This window comes from Mustela erminea, chromosome 4 (assembly GCF_009829155.1).
Source record: "Mustela erminea isolate mMusErm1 chromosome 4, mMusErm1.Pri, whole genome shotgun sequence".
In the NCBI taxonomy this organism is placed as follows: Eukaryota; Metazoa; Chordata; class Mammalia; order Carnivora; family Mustelidae; genus Mustela; species Mustela erminea.
Window position 1 is genome coordinate 90,948,555 of NC_045617.1, and position 25,680 is coordinate 90,974,234.

Sequence of the window (25,680 nt, forward strand, 5' to 3'; positions counted from 1 at the left end):
AAAATTTAACAAATATGTAATTAGAAGATTATGTAGCTTTTCCAGAAGAGGCAAATGAAGAAATACAAAGAGAAAAGCATTATATAAATACTCAGATGTTTCTTAGTCCACTAAATATTTTCATACTTTCCAGGGTTGGCACCAAGGGGATGTTTTGAAATGGCAAGGGACACTGAGTGAGGCCCTGGGAGGTAGAATGGCAGTTTGACAATCTCTACTTCATTGGGCTTTAGGTATGTTTCAATTAATTTGCCACCCAAATTTATGAGTTAGGCTTTAACCCCACTTTTCAGTTGAGGATACTGAGATTCAGCAAGGTTGTTACCCAAGTTGATGGGAGAGCTAAGATTTGAATCCAACCTGAGTTTGTCTAATACGAGTACCTGTCGATGATAATTCTTTAATATCAATCCACATAGACTGTCTAGCGATGTATGACAAACTCTGACGAGGTATTTTTGCAGGTTTCTGGGACAATCACCGATCATCCGGTGTTGTCCTTCTTGTAACAACAGCTGCCACTTTCGGGCGCAGTTATGTATCAGATACTGGGCTAGGTTTATGATCCCATTTAATCCTGGGGACAACGCTATGAGGTTGCTATACTATTACCTCTATTTTACAGATTAAAAAAAATTAGACTTAAATAAGCATTTTCCTTTTCCTGAGTATTTTGCGAACAAATCCCTATTGGTTAAATGCCTAATAAAATGCTAAATTAATAAATTAACAAAGCTTTTCTCAGAGGAACGGCGCCAATTCCGCACGCGTGATGTTCCCTCTCTTCGCCACTAGGTGACGTCACGATCAATTCCACCACAACCTTTTCTATTGAACATTGCAGGTGATATCTCGCGAGAGCCGTGGTTTCCTCCAACCCGTTTTGGGCATGCGCGCGGCGCAAGGCGCTTTACCTAGAGGTGTTTGATGGTTTTCTGCCAGTCTTCCTAGAGCTGAGTTTTAACAAACAAGGCGCTTATTCCTTTCAGCAAACGGGTTCTCGCGATACTTGCTACTCTGCTTCCCCCACCCCCACCCCAGCCTTGCGCCTGCGCAGATCTCTTCAAACCAGAAGGTCGCGCTTGGAGGAAGTGGCAGCTTTAGGTCCCGTGGCCATAGCGCCGTTACTACTTTTGTGAAGCTCCTCTCGGCCACTTGCCGAGACACCCCGCAGCCAAGATGCCTCGAATTATGATCAAGGGGGGCGTGTGGAGGAATACCGAGGTAAGTCCCCTTTTCCCGCCGTCCGCTGCCCTCCGCCCCCTTTGGCAGCTTTTGCGCACGCGCGCGGAGGTCGGGGAGGAGAGGAGGATGCCCTGCGGGGTCTGCATGGCGGGGCGGGGGGGGGGGCACCGCGGGGCGGACCCTCGGGGTCTTAATCTGGTGTCCCGCCTGCGTTATCTGAGCACCCCAAGGACAGGGACTGTGATTTAATCACTTGACGGCGCGCGAGGCACATGTTAGGCCCTTACTGAATATTTGTTGGATTGAGGACGCGCCCCCGCCTTGGAGGAACTCGCAGTGTAGAGGGGGCGGGGCAGAACAGCAGTGAGAGTTGGTAATCTGTTACACCCCCTTCCCTCAGCCCGGCCTGGGTGCCTCTCTGGTAACTCAAATGTAGAGAAGTGCTATGGCCACAACTTTGTTCCTTCGTTGACTTCCTTGCAGAGGGGAAGCAGCTGGAGTGCCAAGTTCAGAGCCCGTATATGCGCGCAACCTTCTTGTTATCTGTTATCAAGGCATAGCTTGTCTGTCGTCACCACAGATTCAAGGCCTGTCTTCCTGTCACTCCGCCTCAGCCAGAATAGAAGCCAGATAGGACAAACTGCGTACGATAGTCTCTCTGCTTCCAGAAATGCAATGGATGATGCCAGTGGCTGGCTGAAGGGCAGCGGCGAAGGAGTAAAATACTAATTAAGATTTTGGTGCAGTTTGTGTTCAGAGTGCACTGAATTTGTCAGTTTCTTGAGCACATTGTATCTTTTTACGCAGGGTCTTTTTACTTCTTGTACCTTCTTGGAATGTTCTCCTCCTAGTGCTTGACATCTTCCTGACCATCTTTCAAAACAGAAACTCTTGGAATTTTGCTCAGTCACTCTGTAAAAATAATTTACACCCCCAGTGGTCCCATGGCACCTCTTGCTTTACCCTTTTGCAAGCATCACATTCTCCTGTGTGATGCTGGTAAATTTCTTACCCTCTCAGAGCCTCAGTTTTCTAATGGGAATCTTCTTCTTCGAGGATTAAATGAGTCAACAATGTAGAACGGTCTGGCACGAGGAGTCTTTCAGTAAATGCTAGTTGATAGCTGCTTTTTCCTAGCAGACAGCACTGCAAGAGGACCAGGTCTTGGAATCCTTAGAACCTAGGACTGTAATCAACATGAAATAGGTTGTTTGGCAGATGTTTGCATAATGAATCTAGTAGGGTGGATAACTGCTATATGTACTTAGTTGAAGATGTGTCTAAGTCTAGCAGTGTTGCAGCATAATTAACATAAAATCTGTGACAATCTTGTCTCACAACTTGCACAGAGGGAACTAGACTGTTTAAATTTGAGAAGAGATGACTTCTGGAGGAGAGACAGATGTATAAAATCAAATAACAGTGGGATTCCTGTGTAGTGGCCAAAGCTCTGCAGTCTTTTTAAATCTCTGATGTGGGGGGGGGCGTTGTGCGGGCATGCGGTGGAATGTATTAGGTATGTATCTCAAGTTCAATGTGGAAAAAAGGCTAAAATACCCCAAGTGCATTCATCTATTGCTCTATTATCCTTGGGATGGATCTATGGCGTACCCTTGGACTCCCCTGGAATTCGTGAATTCCATATCGGGTTGGTCCCCTGGTGAAACAGTAAATGAACTGACTGGTGTAACAGGGAAGAAATTCTTAATTCGTAGGTTAGACCTGAAATGTGGATTTTTGAGTCGAAGCAAGGGCTGTGGGACTAGGGAGAAAATGATATTTGTAAACTGGAGTGGAGAATGGATTCATTAGAGTCTTGACTTGCTTCTTGAGGCCTGGATGGGGCCCATTTCATTCTCTTGCTAAGTATGCAAGCCTGGTACCAGGTAGGTATTCAGGGAATGTTTTTTGAATGAATGAATAGATGATTGAGCTGTATCCTTTTGAGAGGATGACAGCCAAACATTGGAGAGTACTTTTTGTTAATCACTGCCAAGTAGGTTTTCTCAGATTGGGCTGTACTCCCAGTTTATTGGTGTGGGGAAGGGTTTGTGTATGAGGAAGTATAGCTGTCCTGCTGAGGGATTTTTTTTTTTCCTTAATTTTTTGCATTTTGCCAGTTCTGTTTTGTTGTTTGTTATTATAGTAAATGCAGTTTTTGTACTTTTCTCCCCCCCTACCTAGTGTGTGTGTGTGTGTGTGTGTGTGTTTATGACTTTCTCTTTCTTCCTAGGAATCCTGTCAGAGTTCATTTAAATTTTGTCTTTTCTCACTTGGAATTTTGTGATCGAATAAATTGTTTTTATTTGACAATTTTTTTAGGATGAAATTCTGAAAGCAGCGGTAATGAAATATGGAAAAAACCAGTGGTCTAGGATTGCCTCCCTGTTGCATAGAAAATCAGCAAAGCAGTGCAAAGCCAGATGGTATGTACCACTTAATGAGTGGAAAGCAGAAAGCGACCTTAATTATGATGAGGAAAATGTCAGTTCTTTGAACCTTGCCAAAGAAAGCAGGCAGTGTGATAGAACAGAAAGTACGGAGTGGGAGATGGGAATTTAGATTTAAGCCTTAGCTGTCACTTGCTTCCTGTGTGATCTTAGGCAAGCCATTTTTCTGTCCCCTCTCTCCTGTCCCTGTTTTCTCCCAATTGGGATAATAATACTTGGTCTTATCTGATGGAAATATGAGGTTCAAACAAGTTAATGTGCTTGAAAGTGTTTCGTGAAGTGTTTAGTACAGATGGACCTCAGCTTCTAGGTGGATTGCGTTCCAAAAGTTTATAAGTTGATGTGGAACTTATTTTGCCGAAGAAGTTAATGATAAGTAATGGTTAAATTTTTAGGCTAGCTCACAGTTGAGTTTCCTTATAAATACAGTTGAAATACTGTTTGTTAAAAGATATTATTTATTTATTTCAGAGAGAGAGAGGCGCACAGAGTGTGAGGGCTCTTCATCCAAACATGAAGAGGAGAAAGGGCAAGACTCCAGGCTGAGCAGGGAGCCTAGTTTGAGGTTTGATCCCAGGACTCTGGGATCTAGGGTCCTGAGCCGAAGGCAAACCCTCAACCGATTGAGCCACTCAGGTGCCCTTATAACAATTGAAATACTGTATATTTGTTACCTCAGAATATAACTTAACCCAGCATTGTACTTGTGGTGTTCCCTCTTAAGTCACTGGGTGGTGGGCACATTAAGCTCTTGGCATGAGTCATCTGGCCCCAGCCTTGACCCATGTGGTACTAGGATCATATTTTGGATTGTGCAAGAGTGATTTAATTTCCTAGGGACCTGGGTGGGAGAAAGGTTCGGAATGTAGAGATTGGATCCCAAAGAGGAAGATGGTCCTCAGCCTGAAGAAGTTTTGATTTCTGCTTCTGTTAGTGGAGCTAAGCTCCTGACTTAATATTTAGTAAGGTTTGTATCCTGTTTGCCAGTTAAGTAAACTGGATGGAAAAGGTGGGTTGGGTGGTGTGATAGGGAAGATAGAGGATGGCATAGTAGTTTTACTAAAATTTAAAAACTCCACATAAAGCAGCATATGATGTTGGAAAGCATTTAGTGACTGTAAGTCAGATTCTTGAAGTAAGCCAGGGTGTTGTGGAAACTGAATCAAAGTATGAGACAGTGTTTTGAAAACTAGAAACAGTAAAAATGTGAGGTGTTATTGTCATATTTCACATAATTTCAAAATCTCTAATAAAAATGAATGAAAACAATTGATGAGAAGGCATATGATCATGTTTCCGTTGGGTTACCTTTTCAGGCATTACTTATCTTGCATAATTTTCTTTTTTAAAGATTTTATTTATTTATTTGACAGAGAGAGACACATAGAGAGAGGGAATACAAGCAAGGGGAATAGGGGAGGGAGAAACAGGCTTCCTGCTGAGCAGGGAGCCTGATGCGGATCTTGATTCCAGGACCCTGGGATCATGACCTGACCCAAAGGCAGATGCTTAATAACTGAGCCACCCAGGTGCCTCCTAATCTTGCATAATTAAAATATAGTAGAATTTGGTGACTTAGAGAACATTGAATGGGGTCAAGTTAACTAAATAATGAACATTCTGTTGTGAACAAAGAACAGCTTTCATAATTGAAGACTGGAAGCTTGTGTTTTCCGGACACTAGAGGTTAGCATATCTAATATTTAAATAGGATATTCACATTAGGTGACCAGTTAATGTGTAACATGGTATCTTTAATAGGTACGAGTGGCTGGATCCAAGCATTAAGAAAACAGAATGGTCCAGAGAAGAAGAAGAAAAACTCTTACACTTGGCTAAGTTGATGCCAACTCAGTGGAGGACCATTGCACCAATCATCGGAAGAACAGCTGCCCAGTGCTTGGAACATTACGAGTTTCTTTTGTAAGTCAATTTCCAAAAACAGTATTAAAATGATGTATTTCTATTGAATGAGGCTGAATAAACTTTTAGCATGTTCTGTCTTTAAACATTTAGTTGCATATCTGAGTAAAGCCAAAGTAGCTAAAGCTATTGAATTACATACTCTTAAGTCTCATATGACTGATTAAAATTATATACTTGTTATATATATGTGTGTGTGTATATATATATATATTTATTTATTTATTATTATTATTATTTTTTTGTTTTAAAAGAGAGAAATCACAAGGAGGTAGAGAGGCAGGTAGAGAGAGGGGGAAGCAGGATCCCTGCTGAGCAGAGAGCCTGATGTGGGGCTCGATCCCAGGACCCTGAGATCATGACCTGAGCTGAAGTCAGAGGGTTAGCTCACTGAGCCACCCAGGAGCCCCACTTGTTAGGTATTTTTTAAAAGAAAAATTTAAACATGTTAGACACATAATATGTATTTATTCTAGAAAATTGGGGATGAAGTAGTAAAAAAGCAAATAATCACCACATTGCTGAGAGTTAACCAGAACATCTTGGTTCTTTTTTTTTTTTTTTAAAGATTTATTTATTTATTTATTTGACAGAGAAAGAGAGAGATCACAAGTAGGCAGAGAGGCAGGCAGAGAGAGATAGGAGGAAGCAGGCTCCCCGCTGAGCAGAGAGCCCGACTCGGGACTCGATCCCAGGACCCTGAGATCATGACCTGAGCCGAAGGCAGCGGCTTAACCCACTGAGCCACCCAGGCGCCCCGAACATCTTGGTTCTTAAAAATTTCTTTATTTGTATGGCTTTCCTGCATTTGTGATTAAGGAGCTGCTTGGATTGTATTTCATAGTGAATGGAAATACTCATTGAAATTAGAGTTTTAATACTATGTCTTTCAGGTGAAGCAATAGTAGAATCACTTTATTTTGTGAATGCCTATCTGTTTGGTTTTTGAAAGAAAAGAATGTCAGTGCTAGGAAACCCAGTATTTCTAAGACTGTATGGTGTGATAGTGTGACAAACTTCTCTGGGCCTTTTTCTAGGGATAAAGCTGCACAGAGAGATAATGAAGAGGAAACAACAGATGATCCACGAAAACTTAAACCTGGAGAAATAGATCCAAATCCAGAAACAAAACCAGCAAGGCCTGATCCGATTGATATGGATGAGGGTGAGGAATTTATTTTTTTCGGTAACCATAGATTCCTCCAGTCTCTTTATAACTCTTTGAGTTTCTTTCTAAGTTCCTCTGACTTTTTAGAACCGCAGTTCTGTCTGCAGTAGTTATTCTCTTTCTAAATGTGTCCAGTCTTCTGTGACAGAGTGATTGCTCTTTCTGGACAGTATGTCTTTAGCTTTTGATTTTTCAATTCATGTAATGAAGCAGCGTAATACTACTAGACAGATTTCCCAAAGGCTAGTGGTAAGCCCTTGAGGATTGTTTTCTCATTCCCATTCCATGAAGAGAGGTGGCAACAAGAAGACAGGAATTGGGGTTCCAGTTCTGTTAACTAATTTGACTTCAGGCGGGTAATTTAATTTTCATGAAAAGGCAGCTCTGCAATACTGAGAGGCCGACTCATGACCCCTTCTTCAGACATTGGATCAAGAATCAGAGGAACTGGATTTTAGACTCAACATCTGCCACTTACTAGCTATTTGACCTTAGTCAAGCTGTATAATCTTTGTGAGATTTGATTCTCTTTCCTGCCAGATAGAGATCTTACCCCACAGGGTTGTCGTGAAGCATTCAGTGAGTATTTGTTGAGATTTTAAAATTTAAAAGTTTAAAGGTAGTGGTTTCCACCTACACATTTGTCATTTGGTGAACTTCTAAAAAAACAGGTATGAGGGCCTCCACAGAAGACCTGAGTTAGTTAGCTGGAGCGTGGAGGGGGTAATTCTGGAATCTGAGTTTTTTAAAAAGTTTCCTTGTGAGTCCACTGGACAGCCTTCTATAAGAATTGCTCTAAGGCATCAGTAATGAGATCTCTTTTACTGTGGGAGCCATGGAAATGTTTTGGAAGAGAGAAATAAAGGGAAAAAAGGTGTATCTAATGGGGATTATCAATTTCTTTATAATTAAATAGTAGTTGTTTACAATAGTTTTTCATGACTGGTGCTGTGCCAGTTGGTTGATGATAATGAAGGATATAATTATATGATAAATATGCTTTACCTGTTATATTTTACTTAGTTCTTCTCAGCATTCCTGTGAAATAGGAATTGTTACTCTCTTTTATAAAGAATTGTTATTTATTTATTTTTTTTCAAGATTTTATTTATTTATTTGACAGAGAGTAGGCAGAGAGGCAGGCAGAGAGAGAGGAAGGGAAGCAGACTCCCTGCTTCGCAGAGAGCCAGGTGCAGGGCTCGATTGCAGGACCCTGGGATCATGACCTGAGCCGAATGCAGAGGCTTTAACCCACTGAGCCACCCAGGTGCCCCTTGTTATTCTTTTTTAATAGTTGATAAACATGCCCAGGGAGGATAAATAAATTATCCAGGGTCACATAGCTAGCAGGTAGCGGGCCTAGTTTTTAACTTCGGTTTTTCTGACTTCAAAACCCAAGCTATATCCATTACGCTATGCCATATAGTGATTACATTTGTGGTTTTTCTTCTAAGCAGTACAGTGTCTCTCACATACCTTGCTTCTGTTGGAGAACTTAGTTTTTCTTCTCTTATTTCTGAAGATGAACTTGAGATGCTTTCTGAAGCTAGAGCCCGCCTGGCAAATACTCAGGGAAAGAAAGCCAAGAGGAAAGCAAGAGAGAAACAATTGGAAGAAGCAAGGTATGGTTGTTTCCGTCTATAGTTGAATAATTAGTCTGTGTATTTTCAGGCCCAGTAAAACTGTGATTTATCAACTCCATTGGGTAAGTAATAATTAGAATTGTCTAGTTCCAGTTTTGGTAATATACTTTAGTTCTTTATTTTGGAAAAGTTTTTTGAAGTTTATTTTTTAAAGTAATCTGTACATCCAATGTGGGGCTTGAACCCACAATCCCAAGATAAGAGTTGTATGCTCCTCCAGCTGAGCCAGCCAGGTACCCCTATCTTTTGGAAAAGTCTTATTTCCCCCTTAACTTTTGCAGAATAGATACAGAGAAAAATGTAAAAAGTAAAAGTAAAACTAAAAAGATGTTGTAAGAAGTAAAAGATGTTGGCAGAGGTAATGCCCAGATAGTCACTTGATATGTTAATTTGTTCTGTTCCCATAGGAGAGCTTCATTTGTTATAGCCATCTTGGAGTCAGATGGCTAGAGGATGCACAAGGCTATGTGACTTTTTGCATGACTGCCACTTAATCTTCTTGATTAGTGTTGTGCAGGCACTGGCTGTGAAATAGGAAACCTGGCTGAATGTAGAAGGAGTTAATGAGCCTTGAACCAAATTTTCAGGCTCTCATAGAAATTTTCACTTAAAAAGTGAGTGGAATTAAGTATTGCCGTGTGTTCAAGGTTTTCTCCACTTTCCCCTTCCTTTTTCCTTTTGGTTAGATCTATGATTGACATAATTTCTAATGGCCCAGAAACCAAGATGAAGTGGGTAAAGGGAAAATCTTAATTGTAAAAAAGCTTACTAGCTTTTGGAATTCAGGCATTGGCATAACCCTCTCAGCCTGCACAGCTGCCTTTTTTGGTCCCCACACTGGGAAGTGCTTCTTGACTTGATGACTAGCATGGTGTTGATGGTTTCCCTGGTAATGACTTCAGGGTACCAGATCCTGTGATGGAGGATTCTTTCATGCCTGAGGATGCTTGTTGGCATAGCTGGCCAGTCACTAGACCAAAATAGTTATGTAAAGGGGTATGACTGCCTGGAACAGTAAGCAAACTAAGAGGAGATGCTCAGTTTTCTGCCCAGTTTTAGTCATTTTTCTCTTTTATACACTATTGAAGGTTAAGTAATGTGAGTAGAGTTGAAAAAAATTCACGTTTTCATTTTTGCCCATTGGTGTTTGGAGACCGAATATTTTGAGCCTTTTAACCATGGAGATTGGGCCAGGGATGCTTCTCTCTGAGTGTAACTGGTATCGCTTGCTTTAAATACTGTTTTGCAGATTGAAATTTATTTTATACTGTCTCATAGATTTTTTGTATAATTTATACATCTTAATAACCTGTGTTGTACATATATCTTAAAATAGATTGATTTGTATGCAAAATACATTGCAGGCCTATTTCCTTTAATGCTAAATTACAGGTCTGTTTTAAAGCTTTTTATTGATTATGAAAGTAATACACTTTTTCTCCTGTGTTGTACTATTTTCTCTTTGGGGAATGGTTGATATAATGCTGAAGCTTGGTTTTATTCACTTAGCTTTATATTGTAAAGGTTTTCTGATGTCATTTGAAGTCTTTATTTCCTGTATTTAAAGAATAAAATTACTTTGTAAATGTATCCTTGCAATCTTTCTTTCAATGCAGAGCTACATTTACGTGTACATACACACACAGTAACATTTGTCTAAAATCAGGTCATATTATAGATGCTGTTTTGTTGAGAGGTTAGTTGGTAATCTTACTGGAGTTCATTGTAAGCCATGAAATCATCTTTATTTTGCTGCTTTCAAGATTTACTCCTTGTCCTTGGCTTTTAGCATTTTTAGCACGATGTTTCTGTTTGCGCTCCCTTGTGTTTGTCTGAGTTGGAGTTTGCTGATCGTTCTGGGTGTATAGGTTCAGTAAATTTGGGGAATTTTCAGCCATTATGTTTTTGCATATTTTATTCTTCTTTTTCTCTCTTTTTTGGTATTGGTGTTGTGCATATGTTGGTGCACTTAATGATGCTCCATATTTCTGTGAGGCTCTGTTCCTGTTCCTGTTTTTTTTTTTTTTTTAAAGATTTTATTTATTTATTTGACACAGAGAGAGACCACAAGTAGGCAGAGAGGCAGTCAGAGAGAGGCGGGGCTAGATCCTGGTACTCTGAGATCCTGACCTGAGCCGAAGGCAGAGGCTTAACCCATTGAGCCACCCAGGCACCTCTTTTTTTTTTTTTTTTTTTTTTTAAAGATTTTATTTATTTATTTGACAGAGATGACAAGTAGGCAGAGAGAGAGAGAGAGGGAAGCAGGCTCCTTGCTGAGCAGTAAATTCATAATTTCTTCTGTTGGTTCATACCTACTGTTGCCCCTCTAGTGAAGTTTTCTTTTTAGCTTTATACTTTACAAGTCCACACTTTATATTTGGTTCTTTTAAGTAATTCTCTTTAACGGTTTTCTCTTTGATGGCAATATTTTCATCTTTCCCTCCTTTGGTTTTTTTTTTAAATCACAGTTTCCTTTTGTTTTTTGAACCTAAATGGCTCTGTTGATGTCAGATTTAGTAAAATCTGATGATCTGGTTGTTCGCACTGGCAGTTTCTGTTGCCAGATTTTTTTCTGGTGTATGGGTCATTCTTTCCTGTTTCTTTGCAGGTCTCAAATTTTTTTTGTTGGGAACTGGACACTTTAGATGGTATATTGTAGCAATTTTGGGTACTGTGTTCTCCCCACCCCTAACTTACTATTATTTGTTTGTTTAGCGAAGTGTCTTCTTTCCTTCCCTCCCCTCAGAAATGTCAAGCCTCTGCCTTATGGGGGGTGTAGTCATGGGTATGCCTACCGTCATCCTGGGATGATATAGGTTTTTTTTTTTCCCAAAGATTATTTATTTATTTATTTGACAGAAATCATAAGTAGGCAGAAAGGCAGGCAGAGAGAGAGAGGAGGAAGCAGGCTCCCCGCTGACCAGAGAGGCCGATGGGGGGCTTGATCCCAGGACCCTGGGATCATGATCTGAGCTGAAGGCAGAGGCTTTAACCCACTGAGCCACCCAGGCACCCCAGGGATGATACGGTTTTGACCATACTTCTTTGACATCTTTTTCCCTGGCTATACCCATCTTTTAAACTCTGTTAATTGCCCACTGATTGCTGTATTGTTTTCAGCAATGTCGTGGGGCATAAATTTCCCCACAAACTGATGCAGTTAAATTTGGGCTCCTTTGAAGGGATAGTTGCAGAGGTCAGTGTTTGCTATTTGTTCTGACCCTAGGAAGGCCCTCCCATTTTTCTCTTCCTTGGTTCTCTCTGGGAAACTAGTGGGCCTATAGTTTAGCTTGTATCTTCAGTGAATCTATCAAACTCCTCAGTTACCTCTCACATGTTCCACTGTTTTTGAGGGTGCGCTTAGGCGTGAACATTTTCTCCATACTCTGACAAATGAAGTCAGTTTCTTTTGGGGGGAGATTTGGAGTTCTCTGTTCTACCCCTGGGCTCTCAGTGACATACTGCCATAGGAGCTGGATGCTTTGTGTGGGCAGCAGCTGCAGGTCTCCATGACTTGCTTCTCCTACTGTGGAAGCCTCATCTCACAGGCTGGGGCAAGGACTATTTACTGGAGCTCCAGTATTCTTAGGAGCATTGTGCCCTAAGATAGAGCCTCTGACTGGGCAGAAGAAGGAAGTCGTCCTGGGTCAGGGCAACTCTTGTTGGAATTTATCCTCTATAACAGGTTTTTGGAAGGCAGGATGGGACTTGGTGATGTTCTGTCGCTGCTCGAATGAAAGCCCGCCTATTGGGAACTGGAGCGGGAAGAGAACCCTGTGTGTTTGGCTGCATCAGTGTGGAATAGCATTTCTATCTCCCAGAGCTGAGAGGGGGTGAGAGAAGAGAAAGTGGGTCTTAATTCAGCTGCCACAGACTCTTACTTTTTTTAAATCGAGTTTTACTAGATTGGTAGCCGGGGCGCAGCGGGGGAAGAGCACCCGGCTCCGGGTGTCCCAAACCTACCAGGTTCCGCCACTCGCTGCGACCAAATCCAAATGCAGAGACAACTGGTGATGGAACAAGAAAAGTATTTTGATGAGGCCACCACCGGGGAGACCATGGACTAGCATCTCAGAGACTGTCTCCAAAGTGCCAAAAATATTTCCAGGTTTTTTGGAACAAAGGTCAGTGGGTACCTGCATGCTACCCATGGGCAGCATGGGCAGGTCAGTCACTGTCTTAGAGTCAATCATGCAGCGTCTCGCTGGCTCGGGGTAGTCCTTATTGCTTGAGGGGGTAGTGTCTGTTCCCATCAGGGGTTGCTTTGCTTCCAGGGTCTTTTCCTGAGTTAAGAGATAAGTTGGAAAAAATAACTTAATCAGTTAGAAAGTACAGACTAATATCACCCTGGGGGTAGTTGAAATCCTCTTTTAGATTTTCTTGAATAAATGTTTCTTCATGTACTGTATCTCCTTAGGATCCTTTCCAGAGACTTAAATATTTTTCCTTTCAAAAGACTTTTAAACGTTTTTTTCTTATTTTTGTCAGTATATAGGAGTGGCTTCCAGCACGAGGCTCTGCATACTGATTTCTCCCATTGATAATTGTAGATAACTTTTCTCATCATTAAATCATTAAAATTATAGTGTCATGGGAAAGTACAAAAAAGTAAAGGTGAAATAAAATTCCAACTTTTATTTTATTTATTTATTCATTTTTAAAAGATTTTATTTATTTATTTGTCAGAGAGAGAGCACAAGCGGGCACAGTGGCCCGCAGAGGCAGAGAGAGAAGCAAGCTTCCCGCTGGTCAAGGAGCCCGATGCGGGACTCGATCCCAGGACCCCAGGATCATGACCCGAGCCGAATGTGGCGGCTTAACCAACTGAGCCACCCAGGCGTCCCAAAATTCCAACTTTTAGTGATTATTACTGTTAATATTTTGGTGGGCGTGTTTTGTATCTTATGTGCATATGTTCACTGATAGATACGCATGTACTTTTTACACGTTGCTCTGTAATATGTGAACTTGGTAACATTTTTGACACACCAGTATGTTTGAAAATTTCTGTGGCAGAGTAGATTTATAGGTTTTTTTAAAGGTTATGCAGATAACCTATATAATAACCTATCTTACAGCTATGCAGTAAATTCTTTTTTTTTTTGGTTCACTGAGGCATTTTATTTGCATGTGTGTATTATATCCCTAGAAAAAGAATCCCAGGATTTTCCCTCCTGTGTGTTTTCGTTTTGCTTCTCCATGGTCCATGATGCCAGCTGAGGTTGTCAGTACAATGAAACCAAACTGGCGGTATGGGAGCAGGTTATTCTGCCATTTTTCTAGATCTTTCAGCTGTACATCAAATCTGGGGCTGATCACTCCACACTTGTTCAACCTGCCTCTGAGGTTCACAACAGTCTTCCCTGCTCTGTAATCATCAGTGATTTCAGATTCGTCAATGTAACCGTGCTTCATCATCACAGTGAGAAACCGGACGATGACGTCAGAGCACGGTCTAATAAGAACCTGGCATTTGCCTCTCTTTTCAGCATTGTTGATGCTCTTGAGAGCATCTGCCAGGACATTCATGCGCACCATTATGGTGGCAAAGAAAGATGGCAGAAAGAGCTCAGTGAATCCTCTTAACTAATTTCTTACTATTGGATGTTCAGATTGTGTCCAGTTATTAGCTAATAAACAGTGCTTAGTGAAGTCTTATAGCTAAGGCCTTGTTCATGGTGTTTATTTCTTTTAGGCTAAAGACTGAGGAGTGAAATTTTTGGGTTAAAAAAGAAAGGTGAGAAACTTTATAGGGTTTTTTTTTTTTTTTTAAAGATTTTTATTTATTCATTTGACACAGAGAGATCACAAGTAGGCAGAGAGGCAGGCAGAGAGAGAGAGAGAGAGAGGAGGAAGCAGGCTCCCCGCGGAGCAGAGAACCCGATGCGGGACTCGATCCCAGGACCCTGAGATCATGACCTGAGCCGAAGGCAGCGGCCTAACCCACTGAGCCACCCAGGCGCCCCTTTTTAGGGGTTTTAATGTGTATTTCCAAATTCTCTTTGGGGAGAGCGATACCAGTTTACTTTCCATTACCAGGATGGGTGACTGTCCATTTTTTGCATACTTGCCATTAAAACAAAGAACTGAACATTTAATGAGTTATGCAGAATTGGTACTTGATTTGATTTATGATTCTTAGTTATGTATACCTTTTATCATTTTGGCTATTTGCATCTTTTCCTTAGTGAACTATTTATTTCCTTCTGCTTTTTTTTCCTCCTTAGGCTACATTAAAAAAAAAAACAAAAACAAAACCTGCATAGATTCTTTATATCTATCTAACCATTGCCTATATATATATATATTTTTTTTTAAAGATTTTATTTATTTATTTGACAGAGAGAGAGAGAGAGATGACAAGTAGGCAGAGAGGCAGGCAGAGAGAGACAGAGAGAGAGAGAGGGGGAAGCAGGCTCCCTGCTGAGCAGAGAGCCTGATGTGGGGCTCGATCCCAGGACACTGAGATCACAATCCAGCTGAAGACAGAGGCTTAACCCACTGAGCCACCCAGGCGCCCCAACCATTGCCAATACTAATTGCAAATGTTTTTTCCTGTTATTTTCCTGTTAATTTTGTTCCATGATTAAAAATAAATAGTGCTGGGGCGCCTGGGTGACTCAGTGGGTTAAAGCCTTTGCCTTCTGCTCAGGTCATGATCCCAGGGTTCTGGGATTGAGCCCCACATTGCGCTCTCTGTTCAGGGGGGAGCCTGCTTCCTCCTCTCTCTCTGCCTGCCTCTCTGCCTGCTTCTGACTTCTCTCTCTCTCTCAAATAAGTAAATAAAATCTTAAAAAAAAAATACTGCTATAGAGATACAAAACTTGAAATTCAAAGCTGTTGGGGCAGCTGCCTGGCTCAGTTGGTAGAATATGCAACTCGATATCAGGGTTGTGAGTTTAAGCCCCATGTTGGGTATAGATATTACTTAAAATCTTAAAAAGAAATAGAAAGGTGTTGATCTTTATCTTTGCTCTTTAATTTATATCAGGTGAATACATTCCCGTCCAGAGATCAGACACACATATTTACTCGTAGTTCCTTCTGGTTTGTCTTTTTGCTTTCTTTTTGTTTGTGTGTGTAACCTTTAAGTCAAAAGGGTTTCAGTCTTCAGTGTTTTGGTAATGGTGTCAGATGAGGATTTAAATAAATATTTCATCCCCAAATAACCAAATAGTTTTCTTAGAATGATCCATCCCTTCCCCATGGTATGTAATTTTCAAAGTGATCTTGTCTTTTTCTTCAGGCGTCTTGCAGCCCTCCAGAAGAGAAGAGAACTTCGAGCAGCTGGCATAGAAATTCAGAAGAAGAGAAAAAAGAAGAGAGGAGTTGATTATAATGCTGAAATTCCATTTGAAAAAAAGCCTGCTCTTGGTTTTTACGATACTTCTGAGGAAAACTACCAGGCTCTTGATGCAGATTTCAGAAAATTAAGACAACAGGATCTTGATGGGGAACTAAGATCGTAAGTTGCCTTTCTGATTTTGAAAATGAAAAAGTAAGGGTGCCTGGGTGGCTCAGTGGCTTAAGCCTCTGCCTTCAGCTCAGGTCATGATCCCAGGGTCCTGGGATCAAGCCCCACATCAGGCTCTCTGCTCAGTGGGGAGCCTGCTTCCTCCTCTCTCTCTCTGCCTGCCTCTCTGCCTACTTGTGATCTCTGTATGTCAAATAAATAAATAAAATCTTTTAAAAAAAGAAAATGAAAAAGTATAGTAGGAATTTTACAGAGGGCCATGCATTGTCCTTGTCAGAGCCAAGTTTTTATGGTTCAGGACAATGTGGCCTACATAGTGTTTTTATTTATTTACTGTGTTCACCTTTCTGAGAAAACCAGTGACCCTTGCTGTCATGTTTTTGGCACAGAAGGCTCTTTGGCTCTCTTGAAATGTCAGCATTTGGCTCTTAGTGTACTGTCTGCTCACTGAGTCACCATCTTAACATTTATGTACATTTGTGAACGGGTTAGTTATTTTACTAATGGCCTGAGGCATCTGTCAAAGTCTGGTCTGGTTCTTTTTGTCTTTTCTAGTGAAAATTCTGACTTGTTTTTCTTCGAATTAAAAGAAGAAAGTTACTGATGCATACCTAAATCTTTTTAACTAATGGGGATAAGTATATTTATAAATTGTCTAAGGGTGCAGAGGATTTTGCCCATTTTTAAAAAAATTTCTTATTTTTTTTATAAACATATAATGTATTATTAGCCCCAGGGGTACAGGTCTGTGAATTGCCAGGTTTACACACTTCACGGCACTCTCCATAGCACATACCCTCCCCAGTGTCCATAACCCTACCACCCTCTCCCGAACCCCCTCCCCCCCAGCATCCCTCAGTTTGTTTTGTGAGATTAAGAATCTCTTAGGGTTTGTCTCCCACCCAATCCCATTTTGTTTCATTTATTCTTTTCCTACCCCCCAGGATTTTTCCCATTTTTAGGGATTTTTTGGGTTTCTTCATTCTTGTATCTGAATATTACAGGGAGAAGCTTTTCTGATTGTCAGAGAGTTTTAGTTTTCTGCTACCTCACTGACGTTCCATTTTTGATGACATGAATTGGTACTAAATGACAGATGTCAGGCATTGTAAAACAGGATTTTCTTGGATGTACTCCATTATATTTATTTCCCACATTAAGACGCTGTTTTAGGTAGCGTGTGCAAATGAAGAGGTTGAAGTGGGAGCAGATCATCTGGAAGAGGCTACCATGTTGACAGGGAAGGGGCATTCTTAGAGCTTTCAAAGGTGGCCTTGAGCCTGATGTTTGTATCCAGTTGTCAGGGCTTAAATATCCTTTAAAAGTTTTTGTGAATTAAAAAGAATCTTAATGGGGGCGCCTGCGTGGCTCAGTGGCCTCTGCCTTCAGCTCGGGTCATGATCTCAGGATCCTGGGATCAAGCCCCACATCAGGCTCTCTGCTCAGTGGGGAGCCTGCTTCCCCCTCTCTCTCTGCCTGCCTCTCTGCCTACTTGTGATTTCTCTCTCTGTCAAATAAATAAATAAAATCTTTAAAAAAAAAAAGGATCATAATGAAAAAGAAAGAATCATAACAAACAATTGAAGAACAGATCTTTCTTTATTTATTTGACAGATAGGGGTCACAAGTAGGCAGAGAGAGGGGGGAAGCAGGCTCCCCGCTTAGCAGAGAGCCCGATGCGGGGCTCGATCCCAGGACCCTGGAATCATGGCCTGAGCCGAAGGCAGAGGCTTTAATCCACTGAGCCAGCAATGCACCCCGAAGAACAGATTTTTAAAGATTTTGTTTATTGAGAGAGAGAGTGAGAGCAGGAACCAAGGGAGAGGGACAAGCAGACGCCACAGTGAGTGGAGCCCTCCTCGGGGCTTGATCCTGTAACCCTGAGATCGTGACCTGAGCCGAAATCAAGAGTCAGATGCTCAACTCACTATACCACCGAGGTGCCCCAAAGAACAGTTTTAAAGAGAAATTTAAAAATTCAGTGTTTTAATCCCATCCTGTTCATATAATTAATTCCCATTTTGTATGCTTGTAACCTTCATTTTTGTATGCACATATACGTACTTTTGTAAGAGTATTATGATGTAGGAGTAGTTTTGTTTTTGTTTTGAAATTATACATAACATTTTGCTTATCATCGTAGTCTTGTATAGGCTTAATGTTTGGTACCTAATTTACTCAGTACTATATCTTATTTTCTTAATAATTGTGTTTCAATTCTAAGTCACATTCCTCTCGAGTATAGTGGGTAACTGATGGTATAGGGCACAACTTAATGTATTTGGATTTTGTCTTTTTATCTTTGATTTTCTTAGGAATGGGATTATTTGGTTCAATAATTTGTTTAATAAGTGTATGAGTATTTATATGACTTTTGCTGTTATTGATTATGTGTAACTTTGCAAAATCTCTTACCTACTTTGATTCATGACAGTGAAAAAGAAGGAAGAGACAGAAAAAAAGACAAGCAACACTTAAAAAGGAAAAAAGAATCTGATTTACCATCAGCCATTCTTCAGACTAGTGGTGTTTCTGAATTTACCAAAAAGAGAAGCAAACTAGTACTTCCTGCCCCTCAGGTAATCTGTTAAAGCAGTTTTTCATTGTGTGAACTCATATCTTTATTATTTATTTAGTAAGGTATGAGGGTTTATGTGCCAGGTTTTTCTTAGGCATTGGGTGCCCTTAAGAAGTTCACAGTGTAAGAGGTGAACCACATAAAAATAAGTCTTTGTAATATAGTATGATAAATAAGTAACAGTTTTTCTGTACAAATTGTTGTATCAGGCCTTAAACTGTTCTTGTGATGGTTTAGTAAGTAATTGTCTTAACAATTTGCAAAGAGGTTAGCACTCCTGGACTCTTATTGTAGCTCACTAGTGTAAAGGTGATATTTGGTTTTGTGGACTTTAGGCTGCTTTCCTTTTTAAAGATTTTATTTATTTGAGAGAGAAAGAGAACATGTGCTTGCATGAGCATGAGTTGGGGGAGGGGCAGAGTGGGAGGTGGAGGGGCAGAGTGGGAGGTAGAGGGGCAAGCGGACTCTACTGAGCACAGAGGCCAGTATGGGGCTCTTTCTCACAACCGTGAGATCATGACCTGAACTGAAACCAAGAGCCAGAGGCTTAACCAATTGTGGCACTCAGGCACACCCCTCACCCCTTTTTTTAAGGTAGGCTCCAGTACTGGGCTTGAACTCATGGCACTTAGATGAAGAGCTGAGCTGAGATTAAGAGTCAGGTCCTTAACCATGTAGCCACCCAGGCATGCCTAGGGTGCTTTCTTTTAGGGTGTGTCTTATTGTGTCATACTTTTCTTTTTGGGACAACACTGTGAAAATTAATGTGGGAGCTGTGGAGAAGAGAGAAAGAAACATACCCTCATTCCGCTTATCCAGGCTCTCTTCCTTTGACTTAATTATAGTTGATCAAAACTATGGGAGTTTTGAATAAGCTCTAGTTTTATTTTGAGTTGTACAGTACCGTAGAATTGGGTGGTTTAGTGGAGCAGAGAGATGGAACTAAGGGGATGGAAGAGCTTTCTCCAGTTGATGTGCTGGCTGCATCTACATGAAATGTGACTGACATAAGTTTCTCAGATGCTGCCATTCCAGCCAGGGATACTTTTTAAACTAAGAGTTTGCCTATAACTTTTTTTCTTAGCTCTCTAGGATGTTTATTTTTGTAAAATTACTAAGATAACGCTTTTAGATTTTTCTCCAGGATCTTGTGGCTCAGGGGACTCTTGATTTGTTTTTAAGATTTTATTTGGCACACAGTGGGTCAGGGAGAGAGCAGGAACAAGCAGGGGAAGCAGCAGGCAGAGAGGGAGAAGCAGGCTCCCTGCTGAGCAAGGACCCTGATATGGGGCTCGATCCCAGGACCCAGGCACCTGCTTAACTGATTGAGCCACCCAGGTGTCCCAGACTCTTTTAATTGGCTTTCATTCCGCCCCTCCCTCTGACAGTTTTATAAAAACATGAATCTTTTACATTCTTGGTATATTAGTATGTTAGTTGTTTTGAAAGAATTTCGTTATGGAAATATAAAACTTTGCAGCTTGATAGTATATTGTATATGGAATTTTCCCCTATATTATGTAGGAAAGACTTAAAAATTTTATCATAGAAATTTTCAAATTGACAGTTAGTTAAGAAAGTAGTACCCCTGTGTACTTATCACATAGCTTCAGCAGTTCATCTTTTTGGAATGTGTGAGTTTTAAAATGTGTTACTCTCTGGCTAAAATTGCTGCATGGGTGATAACTGTGTCTTTTTAGATTTCAGATGCAGAACTCCAGGAGGTTGTGAAAGTAGGCCAAGCAAGTGAAATTGCACGTCAGACTGCTGAGGAATCTGGCATAACGAACTCTGCCTCCAGTACTCTCTTGTCCGAGTACAATGTCACCAACAACAGCATTGCTCTTAGAACACCTCGCACACCAGCTTCCCAGGATAGAATTCTGCAGGTAAGCTGTCATATAGTAGTGTGAGCCTTTTACCTGTAATCCTTGAAAATGTCAGAAGGAGAATGCTATGTGATTTGGTTTCTTTAAGGGTAAACAGTTTGAAACTGAGTCCTGAATGCATAGATTCTAGAGATTTTATTAGGGAAGCAAAATTAGCAGATTAATTAGGTGGTTTCATTTCCACATTTATCAATTCATAGGGTTGTTCCCCCCCGCAGCCAGCTCTTCCTCCTTCATTAATCTTTAGTATCTGTTAATAAGGCACAGCATTTTAAAATTTCACAGTGCCTAGCAATTCTAGAAAGCTAGTGTATGTAGTTTTTTGTTGTTGTTTTTGTTTAAATTTAACAGTCAGAATTGGTCTCAGGAGTTGTAATAGTGAATTTTATTTATTGATTTTTATTTATTTATTTATTTTAGAAAAAGATTTATTTATTTGACAGAGATCACAAGTAGGCAGAGAGTCAGGTAGAGAGGAGGAAGCATGCTCCCCGCTGAGCAGAGAGCCCGAAGCGGGGCTTGATCTCAGGACCCTGAGATCATGACCTGAGCTGAAGGCAGAGGCCTTAACCCACTGAGCCACCCAGGCGCCCCTATAATAGTGACTTTTTAAACTTCCTTGGATTTCTGTACTTAGCTTGGGACAGGCTGCCATCAGTACCTTCCCTCTCTGTCCTAAACACATAAGGTGTACGCTCTGTGTGTTCTTAGGGAGTTTATATGTCAGAGAATAGATAAACCTAACAAAACACTTGATTACTCTTACATCTCATTTCCTTTTCTCTGATAGCCAGAAATAGAATTATTTATTTATTCATTCATTCATTTTTTAGACAGTGAGTGCATGCAGGTGGGGTATGTGGAGGGGCAGAGGGAGAGAGAGAGAAAGAGAATCCTGAGCCTGATGCAGGACTTGATCCCACGACCCTGAGATCATGACCTGGGCTGAAATCAAAAGTCGGATGCCTAACTGTGCCACCCAGGTGCCCCCAGAAATAGAACTTTAAGGTCTTGATTTGGTGTCAGATAGTTCTATAAACTTACAAAGAGGAAAGGTTGTGTTCCTCGTTGTTTGCTCTCTAGAGGCACCAGTTGCAGCTATTGGTTTTTACCATCTTACTACTAGGACACTTACAATTTACTGACTTATTTTTAGTTCTAGCCATATTTCCACTTGGGAATTTGAACATTTGGCTCTCACGCCCTCTTCCTCTACCATGCATATGCACTCTTTTTCCATGCCTTCATATTTCATTATGGTTACATCATAATTTTGGTTAGCTCTGTATCATAGTTTACTTTATGACTGTGTAAACCCAAGTTTGTTACTGAACCTATGAAATGCCTAATAATTACTATACTGCTAATAATTATTATACATTATTAGTTTTTCTTTGAGTTAATGCTTATTCAGATGCTGAGTTTTTTGATTACTTAGCAGGAATTCAACTCTAGACTTGATACTATCTCTGTAAATTTCCTATAATCTGATCAAATTTAGATATTCTTAGCTTTTTGAAGAAGTCTTTCCCAGAATTTCTGAATGTTCTATTCTGGACTGATTACTCTTTAGATCTTGTTAACAGCTTATTCTCTTGATTTCCTGGCACCCTAGAAAGTCTGTTGGATCGCCTCTTCCCTGGCTCCTATGCCTTTGGTTTTCTTGGTTTATGCCCTTGTTAGTGAAGCATTTCCTTTAGTAACTTTCTGAGGATGGTTTCATGGCAGATGGAATTTTTAAGACCTTGCATATCTATAAATTATGTTCTATCCTCTTAACTGATTGATAGTATAACTGGGTGTAGAATTCCAAATTGAAATCTTTTTTCTTTTTTCCCCCCTTTTTAAGTAAGCTCTTTACCCAGTGTGGGGCTTGAACTCATGACCCTGAGATTAAGAGCTACGTGCTCCACTGATTGAGTCAACCAGGCACTCCCAGATTGAAGTGGTTTTTATTTACAGTTTTGAAGGCCGTGCTCCTGCAACTTCTGGGCTTTTATTATAGCTTTTGAGCACCTGTGTCACTTAGGTTGTTAATAGCGAACCGCTTTTTCTCTTCCTCTGGAAGCTTATATGATCATCTCTTTTTCACATGCATATTTCTTGGTGTGGGTCTGTTTTCAGTCACTGTACTAGGTACTTGGTGCATCTTTTCATTCATGGCCTTTGATTCTGGGACATTATTTTGAAAATTTTTGTTCCCTCCTTTCTTTGGTATTTCCCTTTTTATGAACCTTAAATTTTCTTATTCCTCTCTGGTTTTCTGTTTTTTTTTTTTTTTTTTTAAAGATTTTATTTATCTATTTGACAGAGAGAAATCACAAGTAGATGGAGAGGCAGGCAGAGAGAAAGAGAGGGAAGCAGGCTCCCTGCTGAGCAGAGAGCCCGATGCGGGACTCGATCCCAGGACCCTGAGATCATGACCTGAGCCGAAGGCAGCGGCTTAACCCACTGAGCCACCCAGGCGCCCTGGTTTTCTGTTTTAATGGACTTTTTGGTTTATTGTTAGGAGATTTTCTGAATTTTATCTTTGTTCAGGTTTTGAATTTTTATTATCACATTTTAGTTTCTAAGAGCTCTTTATTTAATGAATATTTTGTTTTCTTACTTTGAGGCTATTAATGATGATTTTGTTTTTGTAAGTTTTCTTTTCCTTGAATAGTATTTAAGTTTCTTTGGTCTCTGTTTTTCATATTAGATGTTTTCTCAAATATCTTTTCATCTTTAGCTCTCTGCCTGTATCTAAGGGTTAAGGCATGACAATTAAAAGTAGACTAGAAGCTCCTTGGGTATGGGTAAGGCCTTCTTGATTCCAGGCTGAACTGGCTAGTGGAGTTTTATTGGCAAAATCTGTTCTTTTCTTTTTTTTTAAAGATGTGTTTATTTGTTTTAGAGAGAGCTCACACGCACAGGGGGAGGAACAAAGGGAGAGGGAGAGAATCTCAAGCAGATTTCCTGCTGAGTGTGAAACCTGATCTGGGGTTAGTCTCATGACCCTGAGATCATGAGACCCTGAGATCATCGCCTGAGCCGAAATCAAGAGTTGGATGCCCAACCTACTAAGTTACCCAGGTGCCCATCATTGGCAAATTCTTGATGTCAGTATTTCTACATCTTTAGTTTTGGGTTAGGTTCCTGAGAGAAGTGGCTTCCAATCTCCTTCCCAGAGGTATAAAGCTGGCCAGCCTTTTGAGAGCCTAGTTGAGGAAAAGTGTTTTTTATTTGGACGAGCAAAAAGAACACACACAGGGCCTTGATAATGTGAAATTCATGTTTTTTTCCATGAATATGAACCAACAGAGTAATGGAATAAGCCTGTCTCTTGTTATCTTCATTTTGCATCAAAACTTACTGGCTTAAAACATTTCATTGTGCTAATGGTCTTTGCTGGTCAGGAATTTGGACAGGGCACAGAACGATGGCTTATCTTGGGGCGCCTGGGTGGCTCAGACGGTTGGGCCTCTTGCCTTCTGCTCAGGTTGTGATCTCAGGGTCCTGGGATTGAGCCCCATTTTGGGCTCTCTGTTCAGCAGGGAGCCTGCTTCCCCCTCTCTCTCTGCCTGCCTCTCTGCCTACTTGTGATCTCTCTCTTTGTGTCAAATAAATAAATAAAATGTTAAAAAAACAAAAATGGCTTATCTCTGTTCTGTGATGTCTAGGGCCTCAGCTAAGAAGACTCAACATTTGGGGGTCTCTTGACACATCGGGGCTTGAATCATCTTTCTGTGTCTGGTAGTTGATGCTGGCTGTGGGTTGGGTCCTCACCTGGGAATGGGGAGTAAATCTACATGTGGCCTCTCTGTGGCTTGGGCTTTCTTTCAGCATGTGGCCTCAGAATAGTTGAACTTCTCCCATGGTGCCTCTAGGCTCCAGTGGGGGTGTTGTAGAGTGTGCTAGAAAGTTGTGTTTTTTGCTTACCCTGCCTTGGAAGTCCAGCAGTGTGACTTTGTTGCATTTTGTTAGTTACAGTTAATTCACAAGGCTACCTGGATTCAAAAGGAGGGGACATAGATCCTGCCTCTTGATGGGAGGCATATCAAGGTTGGATCACAAGAAGAGCACAGGAGATGAGAGATATGGCTGTGACTATCTTGAAAAATGTAGTCTCTCACAGGGCTGGAGTTGGGGATGAGGAGATTGTAGGTGCAGTGATTGTAGTGAGTGTAGAGTTGTGGTAGGGGGGCTAAAGAGCATTGTCAGACTTGCCTTACGAGAACAGCAAGACTTCAGAAAGGAACCTGCTCTCAAGAGTTTTTTTTTGCAGGAAGTGGATAGGCCAGTTAGTGGTATCTTAACTTCTCAGTAGAAGAAACTGAGACTCAGGGGCTAATGAAGACTGAGTAGAGTTCATAATAAAGCCAGACTAAAATCTGGGTATTCTGGGGATGCCTGGTGGCTCAGTCAGTTAAGCTTCTCATTCTTGATTTTGGCTCAGGTTATGATCTCAGGGTCATGAGGTTCAGTCCTGGGTTGGGCTCTGTGTGGAGTGTGGAGCCTAAGATTCTTTCTCTCTTCCTTTGCCCTTACCCACCTCCCCTGCTCACGCGTGTATGCATGCTCCTGTGTTCATGCGTTCTGTCTCTCACTCTCTCTAAAAAAAAAAAAAAAAAAAATCTGGGTGTTCTGACACTTAGCCTTGGGTCACATTGGGAAATTTGAATTCTTAATTCTTTATGAATGTAAAGAGATTTGGGACGGGTAATAAAGCTTTTGGGTCATGATAATTTCATTTCAAAACATTTCTTGACATTTTAAACTTCATTCCAAAACCTTTGATGTTAGACTGACAGAGGAATGGAGATACTGAATTCTGCCATGGCCTGAAGTTCATTTTCTCTCTTGGTGTTCGTTAAGATAAGGTATAAGAATTCTGTCTCCTTTGAGATTCATGTCATGGGACCAGAAGAGAGGCTTCTGCTATCCTGCCTGAACTGTTAAAACACACTTCTTTACCTTCTTGTTTATCAGGAAGCTCAGAATCTCATGGCTCTGACCAATGTGGACACCCCATTAAAAGGTGGACTTAACACGCCTTTGCACGAGAGTGACTTCTCAGGTGTGACGCCACAGCGGCAGGTTGTACAGACCCCAAACACAGTTCTTTCTACCCCATTCAGGTACTGTGAGTAAATTGTTTTTTTTCCTGTTTTAGGAAAACTGGAATCCAAGGGTTGGGCGTGTTTGCTTTAAATGTTGATGGAGAATGGAAATAAGTGTTTAACCTGCCTTTTTGGTTTCTTCTCACTCATAGTAGTAAATAACATAATAATATCCAGGAATTGGTTAAAACTATCTGGGACTTATTTTTTATTTCAGAGTTTCTGATGCTGTCACCTTGTTTCTGAATTCATTTTATCTGATTGAAAGGGA

The 25,680-nt window shown here is 40.9% G+C and overlaps 2 protein-coding genes across 2 annotated transcripts in view; one reads left to right on the forward strand and one right to left on the reverse strand.

Annotated features, from left to right (window-relative positions):
• Window positions 1-898: 898 nt before the first annotated feature.
• Window positions 899-25,680, forward strand: part of CDC5L (cell division cycle 5 like) — a 49,368-nt gene continuing 24,586 nt past the window's right edge. The window contains exons 1-9 of the mRNA XM_032340137.1: window positions 899-1,224; window positions 3,508-3,611; window positions 5,397-5,558; window positions 6,596-6,723; window positions 8,249-8,348; window positions 15,616-15,834; window positions 18,278-18,422; window positions 20,122-20,310; window positions 25,279-25,427. Coding sequence (XP_032196028.1) covers window positions 1,180-1,224; window positions 3,508-3,611; window positions 5,397-5,558; window positions 6,596-6,723; window positions 8,249-8,348; window positions 15,616-15,834; window positions 18,278-18,422; window positions 20,122-20,310; window positions 25,279-25,427 — 1,241 coding nt within the window. The 5' untranslated portion in view covers window positions 899-1,179. The remainder of the gene's footprint in view (window positions 1,225-3,507; window positions 3,612-5,396; window positions 5,559-6,595; window positions 6,724-8,248; window positions 8,349-15,615; window positions 15,835-18,277; window positions 18,423-20,121; window positions 20,311-25,278; window positions 25,428-25,680) is intronic.
• On the reverse strand, window positions 13,463-13,949 carry LOC116588699 (40S ribosomal protein S15a-like). The gene has a single exon (XM_032340138.1). The coding sequence runs from the start codon at window positions 13,905-13,907 to the stop codon at window positions 13,515-13,517; it is 393 nt and encodes a 130-aa protein (XP_032196029.1). The 5' UTR covers window positions 13,908-13,949; the 3' UTR covers window positions 13,463-13,514.